Source organism: Lagenorhynchus albirostris, chromosome 13 (genome assembly GCF_949774975.1).
Source record: "Lagenorhynchus albirostris chromosome 13, mLagAlb1.1, whole genome shotgun sequence".
Classification (NCBI taxonomy): domain Eukaryota; kingdom Metazoa; phylum Chordata; class Mammalia; order Artiodactyla; family Delphinidae; genus Lagenorhynchus; species Lagenorhynchus albirostris.
In genome coordinates, this window is record NC_083107.1 from 48,049,983 (window position 1) to 48,073,571 (window position 23,589).

At 36.1% G+C, this 23,589-nt stretch overlaps 1 protein-coding gene across 17 annotated transcripts in view; it reads left to right on the top strand.

Moving 5' to 3' along the window:
• NRXN1 (neurexin 1) overlaps window positions 1–23,589 on the top strand; it is a 1,122,104-nt gene that overhangs the window by 520,482 nt on the left and 578,033 nt on the right. For all 17 annotated transcript variants that reach the window (XM_060170168.1, XM_060170152.1, XM_060170157.1 and 14 more), the window contains one exon: window positions 17,854–17,976. In XM_060170168.1, the coding sequence (XP_060026151.1) occupies window positions 17,854–17,976 (123 nt within the window). The remainder of the gene's footprint in view (window positions 1–17,853; window positions 17,977–23,589) is intronic.

Consider the following 23,589-nt stretch of genomic DNA (forward strand, 5'->3'; position numbering starts at 1 on the left):
TTGGACTCCAGTAGTTCTCTTCACAACCAAATTAGGAGAAAATACTGTGGGGGATCTTATTTCCTTCACTTTCTGTTTTTATCTCTTAACTCAAATATAGAAAAAAAAAAATCTTTTCATGTGAAAGTTACTATTAAACCCTTCTAAATTCAACCAAAATTTTACATTGGAAAATGTGTGTTTTTCCAAGTTTTATGTATATACAGAAAATTACTTATCTAAAGAGTTTTTTCTTGTACATTATGACTATTTACATAATGAATTTTTACATCCTAATCATATATCTGCAAAAATAACCCAAACCCTTCAAATCTGTGATATGCATGCCAAATGATGAGTTAGAAAAGATGCATGGACTGAGTTTTTTGATTTGGACTAGAGAACTTGAAAGGATGTAAGGACTGTGATTTTATTTTGAGTTGTAGCATTATCTGAAGTGTAAACTTATTTCTTTACGTAAATATTTAGGTTTTTCTTTTCCAGGTTGTGCTGACCACATTGAGGAATCTCATCTAATATATCAAAGTTGTTAGTTATTTAACTAAAATGGTTCTAACAAGCTTCTAATCTTTCACTGTCATAGTCAGTAAAACATTTTTTTTATATCCTTGGAAAATGCTGAATGTGAGTTGATGGAGTCTACTCCCAAAACCTTTGGCTGTGTTTGCAAATGTCAGTAAGTCATCCTCTGAGGAATAAAAGGACGGTCTCCAACTTACAGAAACAAGAAGCTTTATCTAATTAAATGCATACTATTTCAAATACCCGTGATTCTTACAACTCAGATTTGTCTTAAAATATTTTAATATTCATATTAAAGCAGAATAAAAGCCAGTCTTTCCAATCATAGCAATAAAAAGGTAACTGAATCGTGATTTATGAAAAAATAAATTATTATATTATCATACAGGCATAAAAATCATCTCAAACAGAATACAGTTCCTGAACTAATCTCTCAGAGCTCTAACACAAGTAGAATTTTTCAAGTATACATCATCTCTTCTCAAACCCCATCTTTACTACACTCTCTGAAAAGGAGCAGGTTTAGAAGTCTGATACCATGGTCCAGTTAGCTTTCAGCTCTGGAGCACAGATGCAGACAAGGTGGCAACTCACAAGATCTTTTCCCAAAGCCAGATTTGTGACTCAGTGCAGCCGTAGATGTTCTTGATTCTCCCTGGAATCAAGATGTTCTTGATTCTCCCTTAGAAAATCCATGTGAGGAAACTATTTTTCTAGACTTCTGCTATAATTTTATTTATATTAGGCATACAATAAAGCATGGGTTTTTATTCACAGAATATAACTACATAAGCTCTAGTATTTAATGGAAATTAACCCCATCAAATGTGCTTCTGTGTTCTCAGCTCTATCAATGGTTTTTTAAAATCCTTGTTTATAGTCTAATTACCCTTGTTAGCTCCTTCTCTCCATTTGGCTTATTATTATAAGACTGATATTAAGCATAGTATTTTCTCTGGATATTTCACAGAATAATACCTTTGAGGACAAAGGTTTTTTGCTGGTTAGTGGATATTTTCCCTTTTTAAGGAGTGTGTGTTACACTTAAATTACTTGGATTAAACCAATGGCTGTGAGCTTTCAGTGCACACCTCGGACAGGACTGCAAATGCCTTAACTTGACAGCAGTCACTGGAAAGCACATTCAGTGATCAGGTAATGTTTTCATTTCCTTTGCCTTTGTTTTATTTGGGGAATAGTGGGCAGATGTAGCCAGAACTCCAAGTTCCATCTAGAATTCATGTCATTACTCAACTTTGAGGAGAGGGAGGAATTTACATTTCAAATAATGCAAATCTAACTCACAGTGATAAATAAGCAGAGCTGTCCACCTGGACTGCATTTTGTACCCAATAAAAAATATAAATAAAATACTTGTATCTCAGTATAACTTGTAGTTTAGTGAAAGATTGACTTACTCCATTTATCCTCTGTAAGCCATAAATCTGTCTGAAACTGAAATGTACATTTACTAAATCACAACTTTCTGCCACCACCGTCTAAAAATTATACCATACCTAAGACATCAACTGTGTTTTGAGCTTAATAAAGAATACCTCAATTGATGTCTTTAAGAGAATTTCCACAGGAAGTATACAAACTGTAACATAAAAATTATCTTGCATTGAGAATGAATATTAAACTCTAAATTATTAATTTTGAATGGAAATCTTCTCCAGTTTCTCTACACTTACTCAGAATTGCTCAGCTGTTTCCTGTAGTCACTCCATCCTTTCTCATCACCCCTCCACCCTCCCTTCCTCAGTTTACAGGAGATATTACTTGATACGGAAAAGAAAATATATAAAGCGTCAGACTCTCCAATCTTTGCTGCTGAAGAATAGGTAGTAAGTGAGGAGGGTGGAAGGTCTAGCTGCATTGCATGTATTCAGACCTCTGGGACTAGGAGATGGCAGATACGTTTCTTTTTCAGCCCTTCTTGTGTCAGTAGTTTAGATGCAGCAATGGAATCTTCCATGCACAGGCCAGGGGAAAGCCTTTTGTTAAGGTCCTTTTGAGAAAGGGCTGATTTGAATTCCAGGGACCATCTCTGTCAGATTTTTTGTTGCCACCTTTCCCCCCCTGCCCCATAGGAAAAGCTGTCAAGAATCTTTAAATGGAAGGAGAGAGGCTGTTTTTATTTAAAAATCAAAAGCTTATTTTTATGTGTGGAAAGGGTACTTTTTAAAAAGAACCGTCTCTGTGAATAGCGGTCATGTCAGTGTCAAAATGTATGCTTTGATCTCTCCGATTACAAATGGAATGTCTCTGCACACAATCCCAGACCAATCTCAGTTCATTGATGTCCATTAGCTTATTTCATTGCTAAAATATGTTTGTTATCTGCGACTTGGTATTAGATTAGGTCAGTATTTGCAGATTCACAGATGGGAAGGTGAACACAGAGGTGTTATTATATGGCCCTCCATCCTCCTCTGTCCAGGGCAATCAGATTATTCTTGCCTCCCCAGTCAACTCCAATATGGAGAACCGTAGTCTACCATCATAAAATCATTTTATATGTGAGTTGCTAAAAGAACCAGCATCTTTTAATGCAGATAAATGTCTTCCCTGGACAGTGAAGGGTATTTCAATAAAGGTAGATGAAAAAGGACTGTCTAGTCACGTCCTTTTGACATAAAGGTCAATTATTTGAATTAATGAAAAAAAGACAAATTACAGATGATTCTACAAAAAATAATTATTATAGAAATGTGTACAAATACCAACTAATCATTACCAAGTTATTACCAAAAGAGGCCAAGTCAGACTGAATAGTACTGTGTGACTGAGACATGAATTGTTCGCATCAGAAAGTAAGTGTATGAGAGTCTCTTGCCTAGTCCATAGTATTGATTGACTTAAGACTTTTAAAAACTATAAAGAACACAAAAGAAATTTTCTACCCCTTGTGAAATTTTCTCAAATGCATTATTAGTAGGGCCTGTAGTAAGTACTATTAGAAAGGCCATTGGTCTTATTCTGCATTCTCTTTGTCTGCCAAAGTATGTAGCCTGAGATAGGGTGACCAAGACAGTCTCAATTTCAAATTTGCTGCCCGGTAATTCCCAGCAGTACATCCAAAGTCATTAGGCTATATATTTCCTTTTTTTTTTTTTAGGCTATATATTTCTATATAATTTTTTTCTGATAATCTGGCATCGTGGTAGTGTATTGCTTGCTTCAATAGTCCCATTTGTTTTTTCTTTCTCTCTTGTTCTAGTAACCTTACAAATTGTTAGTATTATAATCTGAAGGTTTAAATACATTGAAAATTTGAAAACTAAACTTGCTCCTATCAACTATAGGTGAGTCCTAATTGTCATATAAGTAACTACTTTAAAGATGTAGTGGATGCAAGGAGGCTTTTGTGATTTTGTTTTTGTTAGTGTTTTCTTTCCTTTTTTTTTTTTTTTTTTTTTTTTTGTCTTTTCAAGTCAATGACATAATTATGGAATATCCTGCCAGCCCACAGGAAAGTTTGGGGCCGCCTCTGCATTCATATAAAAAGTGGCTTTTAATAAACCCATGTTCTCTGATGTTTACTTTGCTTGTTTATTTGATTATTTGTGTTTCTTTAATCCTTAAACATGTCTCTTCTCCTGCCCACCTGCTCTTCCTTCCTACCAAGATTTACTCTTCTTAATTCTCCATTTCCAATGTTGTTTACTCCTGTTCTCATTCCTCTTGTTTTCTTACAAGAATAAAAACTCTCTGGGTTGAAAAAATATATTTTAGTAGGCAGAGCTTCCAACTATTTTTGGCTTCTTACAGAAAATGGTTTATTTAAGACACAGAGACAACAAAATTGGAGATGACATTAATGTGGACAAAGTGTCAAGGGTTGAAGTTCAGCTCCTTTTATTTGTAGTTAATTGTCTAAGGATTGGAGAGAAAGGGAATCTAAGGCCAAGTACTTAACCTCACTTTTGATTTGGAGATAGTGAAGAAATGCTCTGAGTAATATGTTATGGGAAAATGTACTATGATGGATGTCTGGAGTGGATAATAAGATCTTTGTGTTATCATTTTATTACCAGAATGAAAAGATCAACTGGATATTAGTTATCACCAATTTTTTTATGTAGATAAAAATGGAAAGCAATAAAAGATTGCAAAATGTCAACCAGTGGCACTTAAGCCATATTAGATTGCTTTGATCAGGCTGCCACTTGGCAGGCTACTTAAAAAGATATGAGGAAATTTCTGGAGGCTGGCTGTTGTTAACATGAAACAAATATTCAGGTCAGAGCAGCTGCCTGGTGCCTGAAGAGCAGAGAACTGCAAAAAGGAGCCTCTGACTCTGCCTCCCCATAACCATCCCTTGATTTGTAGAGTTCTGTCAATCATTGCCTCTCAGTGACTGGTGCTGTCCATCCACCTAGGATAGGAACTGCTCAAGGAATAAAGGAAGATGAATATATACATGCAGAAAAGAGGAGTTTTGTTTGTTTTCTGCTGTTGTCATTTTTAAAGTTTAAAGTATATATGAAAGAAAGGAAAAAGAGACAGTTTATGAATGAATATTTTTAACAGAAATCTAAAAGAAATTACATATAAAATATAGAGACCGTAGATTTCTGATGAAAAACAAATAGCCAAAACAGGCAAAGGGAATTGGCACATGACAGTGAGTCTTTAAAAAAATATCAAAATTGCAATAAAATTTAAGGAGAGCCCATTTGAATCCTCCATATCTAAAATTTATGAGAATTATAAAGAAGAGTACACATTTAATGACTACATAGATTGTGCAAAATTGTAGTGTGTGGGCTTGATAAGTAGAAGAGTTGGGTCTATTTTAGTGAACAATTAATTGGTTTATTGCTTATATGCAAATATAAAATGCTGAAGTGTTTTAAAAGATTGCTCTTTTGTGCAGGTTAAGAATTCATGTTGAAATCACGCTCAATTATTAATTTATTCAGTAAAGCATTTTCTTATTACTAGTGCAAAAGGGTGTGCTCAAAGTAATGCAAAATTCCAGATTGGCATTGGCCAAATTCATCAAATTCTCTTTCATTGTTGAGAGTTAGTATTACAACAATGGCCAAAGTAGAAATTGCCAGAAAAACCTATAAAGTTTCAGAAGAAACATTCTGAATTTGATATCCCCTTGGCTTCTGTGAAAAGGAAATTTTCTTTTATACCACAAAATGTCACAAATTGTGAGACCACAACCCGTTGGTTGGAGGTTTTTATTGTGTTATTAGAGAGAGCTGGTTTCTAAACATTTGCCATTTCCTTCATAGCTTAGAGTTTCTTTTCGGTTTTGTTTTTTCTTTGGTAGGGAGGTAGCATTTTAGCATGCTATCATTGATCCAGAAAATCGAAGGTAAAAATAGGAATTAGACATTAGACACTCCTAGTCATTATTAAGATTTTTTATTTTTACATTTAGTCAATCTCATTGTAAGATATATGATTAGAATTTCACTCATTTTAAAGAAAACAATAATTTCTTTTTTGTATTTGGAGCATTTTGTCTTTTTACTGATGTGACTTTCATGATTCAGGTTCATACAGAGTTAATCCTAAAGGATCAGAAAGACTAAAAATTACTCAAGAACTTCTGTTTAAAATAGCCTCTAATCCTTTGGACAGCTAATGTTCAATGATGATCTAAGGTGCCATGTCAAATAACTGGTTTTACTAGTGTAGACAAATATAGATTAGAATTTTTTCAAGAATGTTTGCATTCCTAATTTTCCTCAAAAGAAAGCCACTAACAATTTACACTTTGTCAATTGCTTACCTGTCAGAGAATATGAAAACAAATGCTGTGATTGTGGATCTCAATTCCTCATGTAGTTGCTAGACAGGAATTATGCATCTGCTACCTTCTAAAGTGGATGCATAATTTAAAAGATGCTTTGCCCACTTAACCACAGGTCAGACATGATTAATATAAGCCTTCTAGCTGAGCTTCCATTTAGCTTCCTCTCTTCTCTACTGACTTGGTTCTGCTTGATTCTAGCTTCTACATTTTCGTGTCTTCTGTTTACTCATGGTGTCTCCTACCTCATGGTTACTGTTCACTGCCTCTTCCTGTGCATGTCTTTTGACTTTTTGCTGCCCCTTCAGCTGTTGACTCAATGTGTGCTATGTATTCAAACTTCCCTAGAAAGAGAATCGGTATATTCATTACTTATACCGGTCCTGTTGAGCAGAGATTTCAAATCATGTCACCTCACAAGACACTGACCAGATTTTAGCTTTGGGGGCAGATGCCCACTGGTGATCCAGTCAGCTGTCCTCAGAGCAGGACAGTATACTCGCCTCCGAAGGGTTGTAGGAGCAGCAGGCTTTCTCCCCAAACATCTTTTTTCCAGGCTGTCTGATTTAAAATGTTTTGACTTTAACTGTGAAATACCCTTGAGGATTACAATTTCTTCAACACGTTACTGGCAAACATATGGTACGTAAGTCAAGTGGGCAGGGCTCTTTAAATCGGGGGGAAATGCATGGGACCATCAAAAAACTTGGAGATTGAAATATTCAGTGTGCTCAGAGCTCTTACCCATTTCTTTCACTTGTTACCAATGGGAGCAAAGAGCAAGATGGATAAGAAGTGTATTTTGAAAACAGTTTCCCCAAAGGTAAAGTAAGCAATTCTAAGAGTATTTCAGTTACTATTACTTTTATTGTACTTAATATTGGACTGTTTGTTGTCATTTGTTCTTTGAATGCATCTTTCATACAGTTGTGAGAATTCTTCACCCTCCCACCTTCCCAGGAGATCAGACTAAATATAGGCTTGAAATATTTTATGCTTAGTGCTAATGAAATAAATGTGTAACACGTGTATCTTTAAAAATCTAGGGTCACGGTGTGCAAATGTTTTGCAACAGGTTCTTTTACTTCAGCAACATACTGTAAACATTAGGTCCAGTATGTGACTATAACATGCAGTATTTTAAAATCTGATCTATTGCTTATTTCAGATTTTATACTGAAGTGTTATAAAGCAGGTCCAGGTCACTGAGCCAGCTGAAGAAAGATAAAATAGGGAGAAAATATTTATGTACAAAAATAAGTTCTATGATGATTCATCAGTGACCTCAGAGCAATCAGATGAAAACTGATTGGAAGCATCTGTGAGCAACATCTTGAGAAACAAACCAGATTGGAATAACCATATATGAAGAGATACTTCTAGATGTGTTGGTATAAGTTATCATCATTGACACTAACCCACTAAAGTGAAAGCCTAACTAACATAATCTCACCATAGCAAGACTGACCAGGAACAAGCACACAGATATAACATTACTTCTAGCAGTTGGTTGACCAGCTTCAGGGACCCTCCGAACACTCTCTCCTGAGATTAACCAAATTAATCTTGTGTAAGATTTAATTGCTGAGAGCCATTGCTATAGTTGGGCAAGCACCGTCTTAGAATACCTCCTGTTTAGTAAGGGAAGTCATTCATTTCAGAAGACTTTGATCGAAAAACAACTTCAAACAAAGGAGTAATCCCAATTATTTTTCCAGTTACTAAAATAAACAGTCAAATAGAATCATAGCCCTCAAGTTAGTGACTATAAGTAAGCCTGATAAATAAGCTAATTATGATAAAGGAAAAAATTAAGTTAGCACTATTTGTTATTGCAATAATAAAATCCAAAATAAAGAATTTAGTAAATCATTATATCAATGCTATGAAAAAAAATTTTATATTATCATTCTAATTTTTACATGATGAATGAATGAATTATCATGTATTATTTGTCCATAGCCTCCTTTGGGCAATCACTGAGGAAAAAAAAGAAAAAAGATCAAAACAAATGAGATGCTACAGTTCAAAAATTCTAAAGACAAACTATCCCTTATCATATGCCTTAGAATGCATTTTCTTAAAAAAAAAAAAAGTTGGTCGTAATGTTTACAACAAATACTGAAAGCTAGATTTTCAAACACTGATATGACTTAATTGTGAAATGAAAAGAAGGGGACAAATAAACTTAACAAAGCCAGAAACTTACTTTTTTTTTTTCTAATATGCTTCTTATTTGGGGAGAAGGTTTTTACAAGAATACCCCCCAAAATACTGAAGGACTCTCATTTAATGATATTCTAATGCACTTATAGTAACACACGGGTAAAGCCATTGTTCCTTGAATTTTACAGAACTGTACAGTCTTCTTGATCTTCTCATTAAAATGAATTCTGTAGCTATTACAATGTGTTTGGGTGAGAAATCATATATTTAATTTAAAAATCTTTGCATTTGTGACTATAATCCATGGCTTTGTTTATGGAATGTCAAATTGAATATTTGTAAGTTTCCAAATGCTCAGTATCTGTATACTTTTTCACTTTTTTCATTCAGATAGCTTGGCATTGTGTAGGTATTACATAAGACATGTTTAAGTAAGTGTCAATATAAATCAATATAATCCTTTTCATGTTATGCCAACGTTGAGTATACTTTCAGTTTAAAATGCTTTATTAAAATCACATTAAGTATTTAGTACTTAATTTTATACTTGCAAGCTATCCTATTATGTGATAAGCATTTCTTGGAAATGACCTTTTTTCCTTAAAATAAAGTCACAGTCCACATTTTTCCTTTCATTATACTAGGTTTGTTTTATTATGCTTCTTCCCAAACCAGTCATTTGAGCTAGATTAGATTTAAAGAAACCTCTTTTGAAACATTCTTTTAGCAATATATTTATATAATTTGTGTTCATTTTTACTGTGTTGTAAATATAATTATATTCTTAAAAGGTAATTATATTTCTTAAAATGTACATTTTTTACATCAAAATGAATTGCATCAGAGATATTTATCCTGATCTGTCATAAATGGGTACAATCAATAACAAAGCTATATGTAAAGGCTAAATGTTTCTTAGTAGATCATTTGAACCTTGTTTATTCACTTGCCTAGAGCTATGATATGTAGCCAGAAATGAAACAGGAGGTGAGGCAGCTATATATAGTGAATTTTATTTTGTAGATGATGGAAAAGGGTTAGTATGAGTTAGGAAAATGGCAGAGGAGTCTTTGTAGGGTATTTCCAACAGCTCTCCAAGGTCAGAGCCTCTTGCAGATAAGATCCGTGTTTTCTTATAATTAAATACTCATTAAGCCTTGAATCCTCCAATCCCTAAGCCAACTATTCTCTTTGCATTTGGAAATTACTGACTGCAGGCCTTGGGTGATTTTGCTCTCCTAGACTCTACACATCATTAAATTAATTTTCAATGGAAGTAAACAATGAAGCTGTCTAAATAATTAACCAGATAACTGAGTTACCCAAGTTCTCCAGTTATTTGACTTATCAGATTTCATGCTGCCAAATATGAAAACAGAGGGATGAAACTTTATTATTGACACTTCTTAGTGAAGATAGGCATTAAAAGTTAATGGAGTTACTTTTCATTAACTATTTGACTTAATTCAATATCAAGAGGTATTTCATCTACCATAAAAAAAAATCTCACAAAATCTAAACAGATACACCCATTCAATAAATAATTAGTGAATGGCTTTTAGGTTCAAGGCACTGAACGATAAGACATAAGATATTCTCTCTGAGGTTTTAAACCCATTTAGGGGAAGATCACAATTATAATGGCCGTATAATACTGATAATAATATTACCGTTACTATAATTGAGGGTGAACCATGTACCAGGCATTGTTTTAAGTAATTAAAATGCCTTAAATTTATATTGTAAAATGTTTCTATTATTGGCTTATTTTACAGATAGGAATACTGAGACACAGAGACCTTATATATTTTACCCAAGGTCACACAGCTAGTAACTCATGGAACTAGGATAAAAACTCGGATAATCTGTGAATCCAGAACCTATGCACCAGACCAAGATATACACATTCTAGAAAGTTAAAAAAAAAAGGAAAGATTTAAGTAGCAATCCTATCAAAGCAAATACAATGTAATTAACTAGCATGTGACTATTTCATTTCTCCAGTGGTTTTTAAAAGTTTACAAAATGTCTTTCTTCTGTTACTGTTCATTTTTGAAAAACCCTCATCTCCAAGCTTAATGTCTAACTTTATATTATTTGCTCAAAGTACTTTTTAATTAGGGAGGGATATTTCTTTTTTTTTTTTTTTGTCCAGGCCTTGCTGCATGTGGGATCTTAGTTCCCCGACCAGGGATCGAACCTGTGCCCCCTGTAGTGGAAGCGCAGAGTCTTAACCATTGAACCACCAGGGAAGTTCCAGGGAGGGATATTTCTAATATTTTTAGTATAAAAAAATTTGTTTGTTCTTAGGACTCTATACATGTCTCTTTGCCTATACAGTAAAGGCAAATAGCTATTTATAAAAACACTGAATAGTTCCCAAGGGTGTCTCCGTAGCTAAATCGAGGAGAGCTTAAGGAGGGTTAAAGAGGGAGGAGTTAGGTGGCTGGGCTAGTACCTCAATTTCATGGCTGTTAGGGTGATTGGTCAGTCCAAGGTCATGACTGGCACCAGGCCTGGCCAGCAAGACAGCTCTGAGACAGACAGCTTCTCTGATACCCCAGGGGCCTTGTCATTAAGGGCAGACAGTATGGGGAAGGTGACCCAACCGTTGATCTTACATTGATAAATGAAGTCTTGTCTGCACATTCCTGAATATAGAGCTAACTAAAGGAAACTTTAAAAATAAATAAGCACAAAACTTAGACCCTTAATTAGGGGTGGCTCAAACAGCGTGCAATTTGTGCAGTCACCCAGGGCTCTGTGCTTTGAAGGGCCTGTGCTTGCATTAATGCTCTGCTACCACTGTCCTGAAATGCTTCATTTTGAACAAGGGTCCCATGTCTTCATTTTGCACTGGGCTCACAGACTCTTTAATTGGTCCTTCCCCTAGTAAGGTTAGTGAATATCAAAGAAGAATCTGGAAGTGCCCTTTACATGTTTCTAATTTTAATTGGTAATTAACTCTCCTAGCTGATTCATGTGAGAAATAAAAACAAAAGAATTCTGCTCCCAGCCCAGTATCTAAAAATTGAGAAAGATAAAACAGAAACATTTAATGAGGAATTACTCTCCTTAGGTTTTAGTTTGTTTGTTTGTTTGCTTGGTTTTCAAGCAGAGGTCTGGCTGTTTTTTAAAGTAATTATTTTAAAATCAGAAACTAATGGCAAAGTCAAATAGCAGGCTGAAGGTATCATAATTACAACCTGAGGAACACATCCTCCTGTCATTTACGGGCATAAGTGCTCTTGCCAAGAGCCATAGCTCAGGCAAGCAGCAGTGGTGGCTCTTGCTTCTGTTTTTCCTGGCTGTTCTCTCTTTCTATTATTGTCACAATGACAAGGCTTGTTTCCAGCTTCCCACCAGGTCCTGCCTCCCACTGGAGGCTGTAGTCCTCAAAGTCCATTGCCAAATAAAACTCCGTAGTACTCGGAAAAGTGGATATAGATAAGACACCTAATTTTATATATACACACAAATGTCATGCATTTTAATGAAGGCTGCCATTCTAAATTTGTAGAACAGGAAAGGTGATTACATTTTAGAAGTAGAGGAACTTTGCAATTGGTTTATGCCATTTACAGCCTTTTAAAATTGTTTTTAGTTTTTGTTGTTGTTGTTTTACGGTTAAGAAAACTCAGACCAAGAGCAGGAGAAGAATTAGACTAAGTTAGCATAATTAAGCTTTTGTTGGATTTAATGGTAACAGTGAATCTAAAACTCAGGTCTCCTGACTCTTAAGCTCTTGATTATTTTTCCATTACTTATTTCTTTAATATTCAACGTAAAGATTCAGGAGAAAAGGGAATTTAAATTGTCTATTTATTTATGTGTATCTTACAGAGACCTGAAAAGTACAAGCTGGCTGCCTGTTTTTAAAAAGTTTTATTGAAACAAAGCCACACACGTTTGTTTACATATAGTCTGTGGCTGCTTTTGCACTACAATAGCAATGTTGAGTAATTGCCATGACAACCACGTTCTGCAAAGCCAAATATATTTACTATTGGGTCCATTGCAGAAGTGTTTTGACCCCTATTAGATCTATTAGAATTAGATCTATTACATCTTTTTTTCGAGAAAGCTCCTCGAAAATCTAAGTTGGGGCATTCCCAGTGCTTGTGCGATCAGTGTTTGGTACAAAATAATTTTTAAACTAAATTAGTAGGATATGGGTGCCACATAACCCAGAATGAATAAGACTAGTTAAATGGGACAAACAACAGATACAGTATGGACAATTCGATTTCAAAATTTCATAATTCTAAGATGTATGGTGCTGTAATTTCTAATTCAATTGCTGGGTGCTATAGGCAGTTTAATGATCAAAAAACATTGAACAGTTATGTATAAAGATAGAACCAATTTATATGCCTAAGGCAATGCCAATCTTTTCTTTTTTAATTTATAGAAGAACTTTGGAAACTTTAGGATCCACTTTCATGTGATGCCCATCTTTAGCCCACATAGCTGTGGTTGAAAAGACACAACCTGTTCTTAATAAAATGGAGATAGATAGATCATTTCTAGAAGGCAAACTAAATGGATTCCTACCTGCCTATTATCTATGCAGTTTGCTGGGTTGTGCCTTTGCAGAAGTACCCATTCGAATCCCTATGCTTAAATGGCTTAGTTGAGTAAACAGATTAGCTACTCAAATCACTAGATAGTTATAAAATAGAAATTACTTACATCTGATGTTTAAGGCAACGAAAAGGAAGCTAGAACCAACTAGTTTGAACTATAGTGAGAGATAGGGTACCTGATACAGATGGTTCATTTGTGTATTTAGCATCTTTAAAATATACCAGTAGAGGGAGATAGCTACCTAAAGGGTACGTAATGAGTCTCAGCTTTGTGGCACTCAAGTCTAAAAGTTTGAAAACTAAAAATATAATTGGTTTGATTTTCCCAAGCTACATCCATCTTTCAGCTTTAGGGACAGCTGTCATTTTAGTCTGTTAGACAGCTTTGATCACATTGCTTCGTAGATTTCTTAGCTCTGTTTTATTCTACTCTATTGCTCTTTAATGTTTCTTTCCTCACATTCAAAAAAAACAATATAAGTACTTCACAGGACATTGGCACACAAGGCTTTCTTCCCAAAAGGATCCAAAGTTACTATTATATACATCTTGAATATGAAATAAATTTGAAATATTCGTGAAATAATAAGAAACAAACAACTATTAAAATAGATTAAAAATACGCTTGCAAACAAACCTGAAATCCATCAACGATGTTATATACATATATATCAACTAACCTCCCATGAAGCTGTCTGTAAAATGGGGGAGTTGGGTTAATTATCACTTCATCCCTTGGAAGCTATTCTTTTCTTCATTGAATAAATTCATTTATTGACTTATGCCCAAATACTTTCAAATAGAATTTAAAGTGATTAGCAAAAATAATTAGGGAGAAGAGTCAATATGCAGGGGGTATTTTTAAAGGAAAGAAAATAATCAAGTTGCTGAAATTAAGCACAAATCCTAAATCTTGGTTTCCTGATGGATAGAAATAAGGAAAGGCAATCTGTTCTGTAACTCACTTGACGTAAGAGGATATGGCCTATAAAATCTTCAAGAGAGAGCTTATAAACTGGGACTTTGTAATTAAAGGAGTGTTGAAAATGCATGCTAAAGGGCTGATAATGCAGATAGACTAAAAAGGGTAGCTTTGAATAACTCTGGACCTTGATATGTATAATAAATGATGTCCTAGAAAAACAGGTTTTTTTTAATTTGTAAGTGAAGAAAATCTGTATTTTTAAATCTGACTTTAAAGAGCAAAGGGTTACTTGGAAATGTTTTTTAAAAGCCCTTGCTGGAGTTTTCTGATAAAGAAACCCATCACTTTCCTAAAGGGAGAAATGAGCCCCCTAGAGGGTGCTGCAGAATCCAGAGGTTCTGGGTGATGCCTTGGGGGACAAGCTAGCCTGCTTCTTTAACAGCAGAGCAACTTCCCCTTTATGTGATTTTTATATTCTTTATGCGTGATTACAGGTAGAAAAAAATAATTCCAATGTTTTAAAATAATAATAAAACCACTGCCCCAGTTTTGTAGATATTCACTCTATAACACTCACGTTAATGCTGGGAGTAAGGTGTTAGTACCAATGAGACATGTTTTGCTATCCCAGAAGGAAAAAGAAGTCTTAAAAGGAATTCAGATCATTAATGCTTTGAAAGACTGTAATTTTGCCATGGGGACAAATGACTCTGAACTCCACAATTTCAACAGTTAAGCCATCTTCCTTTACCAAATACATGTTTAAAATGTTTGTGAGAATGTGAGATCTCAAAGGCGTTGCAGACATCCTCTAGACCATCTCCTCACTTTGTAAGCCTGACTTCTTGAGACTACAAGAAGCTGCACGTTTTAGCAAATTGCTGATTGTGGGTGGATCTAGTACCAAACCGATCTATATCATGTCTTTAGTACCAGCCATTTCAGTATCCCTGAGTAGAGGTACAGTGTATTTTTTAGAGATTTCTTTCCACCATGACTTATGCAGAAGGTGTGTAAGATTTCATAACATTGTGATTGTGCTGTAGAGCAAGCTGGAAGTCATGACAAAGAGCAACTTTCCTATCCTCTTCATTTAGATGTGAGGAAACTAAGAAGTCACGTTGCTATCTAAAGGTCACATTAGCTGGGAGGCAGTATCATGCAGGGGAAGGTATGCAGGCTTTGAGTAGGTCAGACCTAGGATGGAACACTTTTCTATCACATTTTAGCTGTGTGACCTCGGGACAAGTCGTTTTAGATTTCTAGGCCTTTGGTTTCACATATGCAAAATGATAATGTAAAGATGAAATAAGTTAATAAATAAAGTGCCTGGTACATAGTAAGCATTTACTAGCCTCTAACTTCTTTCTTAGTAGCAAATTAAGGACTAGCAACCACAATTCTTAACTCCCTGTCCAGTGCACTCTCCACGACACTTCATGTTGCATGGATAACATTGTTTTGAACTGAGAATATTAAGTGCATTAAAAAAAAACAAAACCCTGTCTTCCTAAATTAATCTCTTCACATTTTTAATAATGCAAGGAAGGAGCTTGAAGTTGGCCCGCAGAGATTTTCATGAACCAAAGGGTTATTTTTAATTGGGTTTTGTGCCTGTTGTTATGGGAATTATTGTTTCATAGATGAAGCATTAAGATTTTACTGCAAGATCAAGCCCAGAATGGGGTATAATGATGATATCATCCTTATGCGTCTTCTTCTTGACAAAACACTTTTAAATTAAGAGAATGGGAGTGAAGCTGCTTCAAAAGCGCACATTTCTAAGAAAAAAAATATCTTCCCTATAAAAATAGCTTTAAAATGATATGTTCTCTTTTCAAAGATCAAAACTCAGAATGGCCCTTGCTGCTGGTAGGATGATAAGATTCTGCAGAGTTACTAAACACTTCTTTTTTCACTGTTGAAACTAGAAAGAGTTCCTTTGATCCTGGAACTTGCTTTCAGCAATTGGTCTCAAAGCATTTTTGCAGTTGTTGAACTAACAGGCTTCCTCTAGATATTTAGTGATCAATCTCTCAAAACGGTTCTGTCTAGACTAGTTTTTATTCATGTATCCAGATGCAATTTAACTTCTCTAAAGCAACAAAAAGAGATAATTACTAATTTTAATGATGGTTCTGTTTAAAGATAGGAGGCAGTTCATCCTGCAAAATTAACTTATGTCACTGGCTCATTTTAAGCCTCAGAGAAACCCCAACCAAGGAAGACAGAACTTGTATCATCAGTAATATCCTAAGAGAGAAATCAGTGGGCTTGCTGGATAGCCTGTGGTATTAAAAGCAAACAGTGATCTCCTGTGGGACGGACTACTGAGGTTTCTTCTAGTACTTGGTTCCCTAATTTATTTATTTTTCTCTCTTCTTCTCTTTGGCCTTTTCATACATCCTCCTATGGTCCTTGGACATTGGCTGGTTTGACTGATAGAATTTGGTGGAAGAAATTATGAACTCCATCCTGATCCTGAGTTAGTTGAAAGTCATATAACTCAACTCAGCGTCACGTCTTTAGTTATTTTAGTATAAATATAGAAATGTCAGTACCTAAAAAACAAAGTCTATCACCAAAAAATGTATCATTAAAAATTTTCATGATTTTTTAAATGAATCATAATATCAGATTATTGACAATGCTTATTTTTTAATTAAAAATTTCCAGTTCTTGGGCTTCCCTGGTGGCGCAGTGTTTGAGAGTCCGCCTGCTGATGCAGGGGACACGGGTTCGTGCCCCGGTCCGGGAAGATCCCACATGCTGCGGAGCAGCTGGGCCTGTGAGCCATGGCCGCTGGGGCTGCGCATCCGGAGCCTGTGCTCTGCAACGGGAGAGGCCACGGCAGTGGGAGGCCCGCGTACCGCAAAAAAAAAAAAAAAAAAAAAAAATTCCAGTTCTATTGAAAGCTCTTTTTTCCCTTCCTTTTTATGTGGAAGAGAGACATTTGTCTAACTTTGTCATTTCAATAATTTCAAAATACCTCCTGAAATAACCTCTCTGTCCTAAGCCAATTTAAATTCAACTTGCACAGGTTTACATGGGTTCACTTGCGGTTGCTTTCCCAGTAGGTTACACTTCTTGTCCTCTTTCCTTTGGTCCTTAGCTGGGCATCACTTCCCTGTACTGCTACTTAATCTCATTTGTTTTTTCTTCCCTCCCACTCAACACTCGGCCCTTTATTGGCAGTGTTTTTTTCACTTTCTTCACCTCCTAAGAGTCCATTCTTTTACCTGTACCCACTGTCTGTGCCTCCACGAGACTTAGTTCTCAGACACAACATTCCATACATTTAAGAAGCTGGTGAACATTGGAGGTACATGATGTAAGAGCGAAGAGCAGCCGTCACATAGTCTCGTACCCAGAGCTGCCTCCTTGCCAGTCTAATCAGCCAGGTGCCATTGACTGCAAATGGTGAGCTAATGACCTCCCCAAGGTCAGAGGTTTCATGACTGCTAGCTGCTTCATTAGCAAGAAAGTGATCAGGCAAAATCAGAGAACTCCTGAGGGAGGGAAAAGTGTGTGCAGATTTAGGAGGCTTCCCAATGCTGTATTGACTGTGCCTATTTATAACAACAGGTGAATTTGTTTGTCTTTGATCAATGTGTAATGTTAAAAGATCCTTCTTAAAGTGTTACAGCTGAATGTCTGTTAACGTAATTTTCCTTGCTTGCTATGACTCTAATGGGCTTGAGAATTGATCCAGCCAGTCTCTCCTCTCTCTGTCTCCTTTTTCTCTCCTCTTTCTCTCTTCTCTCTCCTCCCTCTCCCTCACTTCCCCCCTTCCTCTGTCTCTTTCTCTCACTCTCTGTGAGGTTCGTTTGCTTGACTGATTCTGAGTGTCCATAATGACTGTTTGGCATATTCTACAGGCAAAGGTCCCGAGACCCTTTTTGCCGGCTATAACCTCAATGATAACGAATGGCACACAGTGCGTGTGGTTCGTCGAGGAAAAAGTTTAAAGTTAACGGTGGATGATCAACAGGCCATGACAGGTAAAGCCCCATCACCTTCGCCTTGTTGAAGCTTTAGACTTTACTGTTTCTTGCAGTTGACTTTGAAAACCAAGTGAACAGCTTGAAGCTGATACACACAGTTCATTTTTTATTCCAGTTCTTCCAGCAACAAGTACATTTAATAAGCAGCATGTTAAGTGTTTTTTATCTCAAATGAGCAACAATTTTTGTCATGTTCTTTTCCATTTAATAATGCAAAAAGAAGTTATATTTTAATTTTATGGCTTGATAAATATCTTAGGGCTTTATAAAATATTGAAATTATTGTTTGGAGGCCAATTTCTGTTCAATTTCTTTGTTTCTTATATATTTAGGCAATGAACAGCAGCAAGTTATACTTTTTAGCTTCTGGGTATATTGATAGATATGCTGGCATTCTGTCAGGTGAACTGCTTTTTATTTTAAGCTATAATAGATCATTTGGGGCCATTTAGCTCCGTTGGTTAAATTCTAATGTTAAGAATGTCAAGTTCAATCCCTGATTTGTAGATTTCCTGACTGAGGTGAGTCACATAAAGGTGCGTCCCGGAGACACAGGCAAACCGAATGAAAGAGGAATCGGCGCACCTTTATTCTCTCTGCTGAAAATAACTTCCAGCACATGACCTGCTGGGATATTAGCTCCTTTTTCTTTTTTAGAGACTATCTCCCTGTTAATTATTTTAGTACAAGGCACAAGACAGTCCTTGTGCAGCAGAGAAGTGTCTGTTCTACATTCAGTCTCAAGGGGGTTTCCATACTCAGAGATCAGGTGATTGTATCAATGTAGAAATGTCATGTATGGGATTTTAACTTTTAAGAGAATCATTCCTGAGTTCAAATGAAGCAAACTACCAACTCACAGATCTCTTACCGGGTTGTATTTCACTAGCCCTTTATGGCTTTCCAAAACTGTTCTCTACACATGGGGCAACCTTGCTTTGTTTCAGAATTATCTGAAGAGCTTTCAAAGGATCAATTCCTGACCAGACACCACAGAAAGTGTGGGAGGAGCTCAGCATTATTACTTGTTTTTCTTAAAATCTCTCAGAAGAACTCTAATGCAGCTTGTCCATGGATTGGCATTTAAAAACCACTGCTATGTTATGTCATTGTATTCTCCCAGAAAGGAAATCAACCAGGGAGCCATTAGCATAAGCCTTTATTCAACATTGCCAAACAGGAGAAGTCTCTAAAGAAACTGGGAACTTAGGGAAGGAAGGCAGAATATTTATAGGGCTTTGGCAGGAGTGTTAGCTGAAGTTCAGCTAGTTTTGGTTAAAGGCAGTTCTTGGAAGAAGAATGAATTGTTTCTGTAGGTTAGCATCCGCTCTTTGGACAATCTCGGTTTTATCAAAAGGAGTAGAAATTAACAGGGTCTAAGGTCATGTGCAAGAGGTTGGGAAGAAGTAACTGCCAGGGACAAGGACATGTGAGAATCGCAGTAGAACATTCTTCAGTCCCTTAAGTTTGTCTCAAATCTCACACAGCCCTATGAAGTAGATAGGGTATATACATTCTCACTTTATAGATGAGGAAGCTGAGGTTCAAAGAGGTTAAGTGACGTATGTTTCTTTGAAATGCCATTGTTACCAGAACTGAGAGAGCACCTAGGTTTATTTTTTAATTTTGTTTATTTGTTAACTTTTAAAAATTTGTTTGCTTTTTGACTCATGGTTCATTTATTTATATTTATTAATATCCTAATATATGTATGACTCTATGATGAATACATTCCCAGACATAACATGATTTTATGAGGATAATATATACACATATGAAAATCACATGACGACCGATCATGTAGGGTAGCATGTAATGTACTAAACGGTTGAGTAAACAATTCATGTTCTTGGGGTTCAGAAGAGCTTAAAGGTTTCAGGAATAGCTTAAAGCAATAGATAATATCTGAACTAGGCTGTAAAGAAAGGATAATACAGAAGATAAAAGTATCTGGGAGAGCATTCCACACAGGGAAGTATGGCTTAGATGGGGCTAGACAGACTTATGTTCAGGGAACAGAGAAGGTTTGTTTTGTTTCATGTAACCATAGCACGGTTGACATGGCTAGAATGGCCTTTGGGGGCCAATAGATCAGTGCTCTGAATGAAGGAATTCATATTTCATGGGTTTTCAGGCAGTTGGAAGTTGCTGCATTTAAGCTGGAAAGTAAGCTAAGAGAATATTTTTTGAGCAAAATGAATCCTGTGCAATGTACTAACTACTTCAGGATGTAAAGTAGTAAAGTCCTGTACTACAGTGAATGAAGAAGGTATAGAAACAAAAGACTGGTGCAACACATTTTTTTAAAGTTTCGTTTAGAAATAATTTCAAAATTTACAAACAAATTCAAAATTAAAAAAGTACAAAGAACACTGATATACTTTTACTGTGGTGAGCGTGTTGTCCTACTTGCTTTGACATTTTCACTCTCTCATTTTTTTCTTAACCAACTGAGGATAAGTTATATACTTAATAGCCCTTCATTTTAAATACTTCAGTGTGCATTTTCTAAAAATAGGGATATCCCTTTACAGAACAGAGAGTCACCAACTTCAGTAAATTTGGCATTGATACAATATTTTTTTAACATCTTTATTGGAATATAATTGCTTTACAATGGTGTGTTAGTTTCTGCTTTATAGTTTTATCTGTTCTCTCATCCATATTCCCTGTTTGTCAGTTGACCCAATGTTGTCTTTTGTAGCATTTTTGCTTCCATCAGAGCATTCAGTCTAGGGCCAGACATTGCATTTTGTTTTCACGTCTCTTTAGCCCGCTTTAATGGAAAACATTACCTTAGACTTTCTTTGTCTTTGATGACATTGATAAATTAAAAAGATATATAGTCCTCCGACCTTTTATCAATGTAAAGTCACTTTTTGGGCTTATCTGATGTTTCACCATGATTATATTCACGTTTTGCATTCTTGGATGAAATACATTGTTGATTGTGTGGTCTTCTTACAGTATCCCATCTGGAGGGAAATGATGTCCATGTCCTTGACTCATGATTTTAATGCTTGGTCAGCATGTTGCCCAGTTTCTCCACTGAACAGTACGTTTTTCTCCCTTACAACTAATAAACTGTGGAGAGACATGTTAAGACAATGAAAATATCTGTACTTCATCAAAAATTTGCCCTAGATGTATCATCCACTGAAGATTTTACCTGATCCAGTCTTTAACACAGTAGTTACAAGTGATTATTTTCAAACTCCATCTCTCTTCCCACATTTAGAGTCAGCACTTAGTATTCTACTATATACAAGAGCTATCCCTTCATTCTTTCTTTTTCTTTCTTTCCCTTTCTTCTTTTCTTTTTCTTTTCCTCCTTCTCTCACCATCTTCCTCTTTCCTTCCTTCCTTCCTTCCTTTCTTATTGGTATAGACCCACAAGTTTCTATATTTTCAAGTAGTTTATAATTACTTCACTTAATTATTTTGGTGCTTAAAATGTCCCTGTTTGGGCCACTATGAATCCCATGAAGTTGGCCTCTAGGATCTTGTGACATGCCTCCACTCCAACATTTTTTCTAGCACTTCTTCACTTTCTGGATGTACATACATACATATCAATTACACGTTCACATAAAATGCATATACACGTATTTTAGAAAGCATGAGTTCACACTAGCACCTCCATATCTACAGCATTGTTTCTTGACTCCCCCATTCCATGTTTTCATATCCCTTCTTCCAAGGTGGAATCTTGGCTCCCAGTGATGTCATTTTCTCATTTGCCCCATCCAGTCAAACATCTACAATAGTTTCAGAATTGCTTTAAATTGCCCACACTACCACGACTACTACGGACTGAAAACAATTCACTATTAGTTTGTGATTCTTCTCAGTCCTTACTGCCTAAGATTTAATGTGTATGGTCAAAAGCTAAGTTGATAAATAACTTTGATTAGTTCCTTTCTTTGTTTTTTCCTTTCCTTTTCCTTCCTTCCTTTCCCTTTACTGTAGTTATAGTAGTCATTTGAAATACAATTAGTTTTATTTATTTCAGCTTCGTTTTTTCCCTCCCATTCTTATGTATTTAATTACAGTCGTGTGTAGAACGTTAGCATGCTTTTAAAATCAGTGCAACACATTGTGAATTAGGAAGTGATGAATAGAGTATGAAAATGATCATTGTAACAGAAATGTTCCCTAGATGAATTACCATCTAATTTTCATTAAAATTTAAGATGTATCTTTTCAATCGCATAGATTCCTACCAAACTTCTAAATGAATAGTTATATTCTATATTAGTCAGTTGCTTTCTTCAACTTGCAGTGAATACATCATTCCTTTGTTACTTAAATGGTTGTGCATTTATCTCTCACCAGCAATCATAATGTTAGGAAGCAGAGTTAACAGATACTTATATGGATGTAGTTGGCTTATCGATATAGGAACAAATAAGTGGTGGATTCAAAGGAGAGCTCAGAGAGAATTGACTCTGTTGGGGGATCATTCCTGAGTTGCTGTCACATGTTTCCACTCCTCTGCTCCTGAGCATGCTCTGTTTCTTCACGGTGAAGTCACCCGTGTCTCCTTGGCTGGTTAATACTGGGAAACTCTGGCATCTAAGATTCATTAGGAATCCATAGGCCATTGGTAAGGTTTCGCTTATGATCTGAAAGAGAAGGAATTCCCTTTCAAACTTGCCCAATTTGGATGACAAACACATTTGTTTAACAGATTTTTTTTTTCCAGGAGGTATTATTAAAATTAGGAGTCTTTCCTAATTATTAAATTAGGCCTCCTAATTTTTAGGAGGCCTAATTAGGCCTTTCCTAATTATTAAATAAAGGCCTCCTAATTATTAAAATTAGGAGGCCTTTCTTCGGGGGTTACAGGATACTTAATCAGTCATGTGCCGTCACCCCCACTCCCACGCACACCCTGGATCATGCAGAAGCTCCTGTTGGCTTCTGTCTTCACTGGTTCTCACCAAAAAAGACAGTTCTCCAAGTTTGTCCTTTAAGCGATAAGAAGCCTGTTGCTCCTGTCCTAGGGGAGGCGAAGGGTCTTTGCTGACTCCTGTCGCTGGAGAGCTGTGGTTCAGTCCGCCGAGGTTTACCTCATCAGTTCTCTCTGAAACCCCGAACCTGACCAGAGAGCAGGGTGCTGGCACTCAGTACTGCTAAATCCCACCGATGTTCATCTCTGTCTCCTAGTCAGTGGTAATTGCCTCATCTAGTTCAGCCCTCGAATGCGTTCTGCTCGTTACTTATTCCTTTCTTGAACACCTTGCAAACTAGGCCTTCAGAAAAGATTAGAAAAGGTGTTGTTTTCCAGAAAGTTGCCTTCCACTTTCTGCCGAGTAAAAGCCTTTGAGGCAAAGTGCTACAAGGGACTTGGCTAGCTTCTTAGAACTGAAGGGAGAACAAAATATAAACCAGCGTTTCAGTAAATTAGCCTGCCATTTACTCTTGCTCAAAACTGCCAAGGCCTTAGGGCAGAAATTATATTCTGTCCCCTCTCCGTTGTGTAGGAGTTGAAAGTTTTTTCAGTTGTGGAAACCAACTTGCTGTTTCTCAGAGTTCAAAGATGAATAGGTATATAAACTGAGTAAACGTTGATGGTTCACACCAATTATGCATATTCTCCCCCCACTC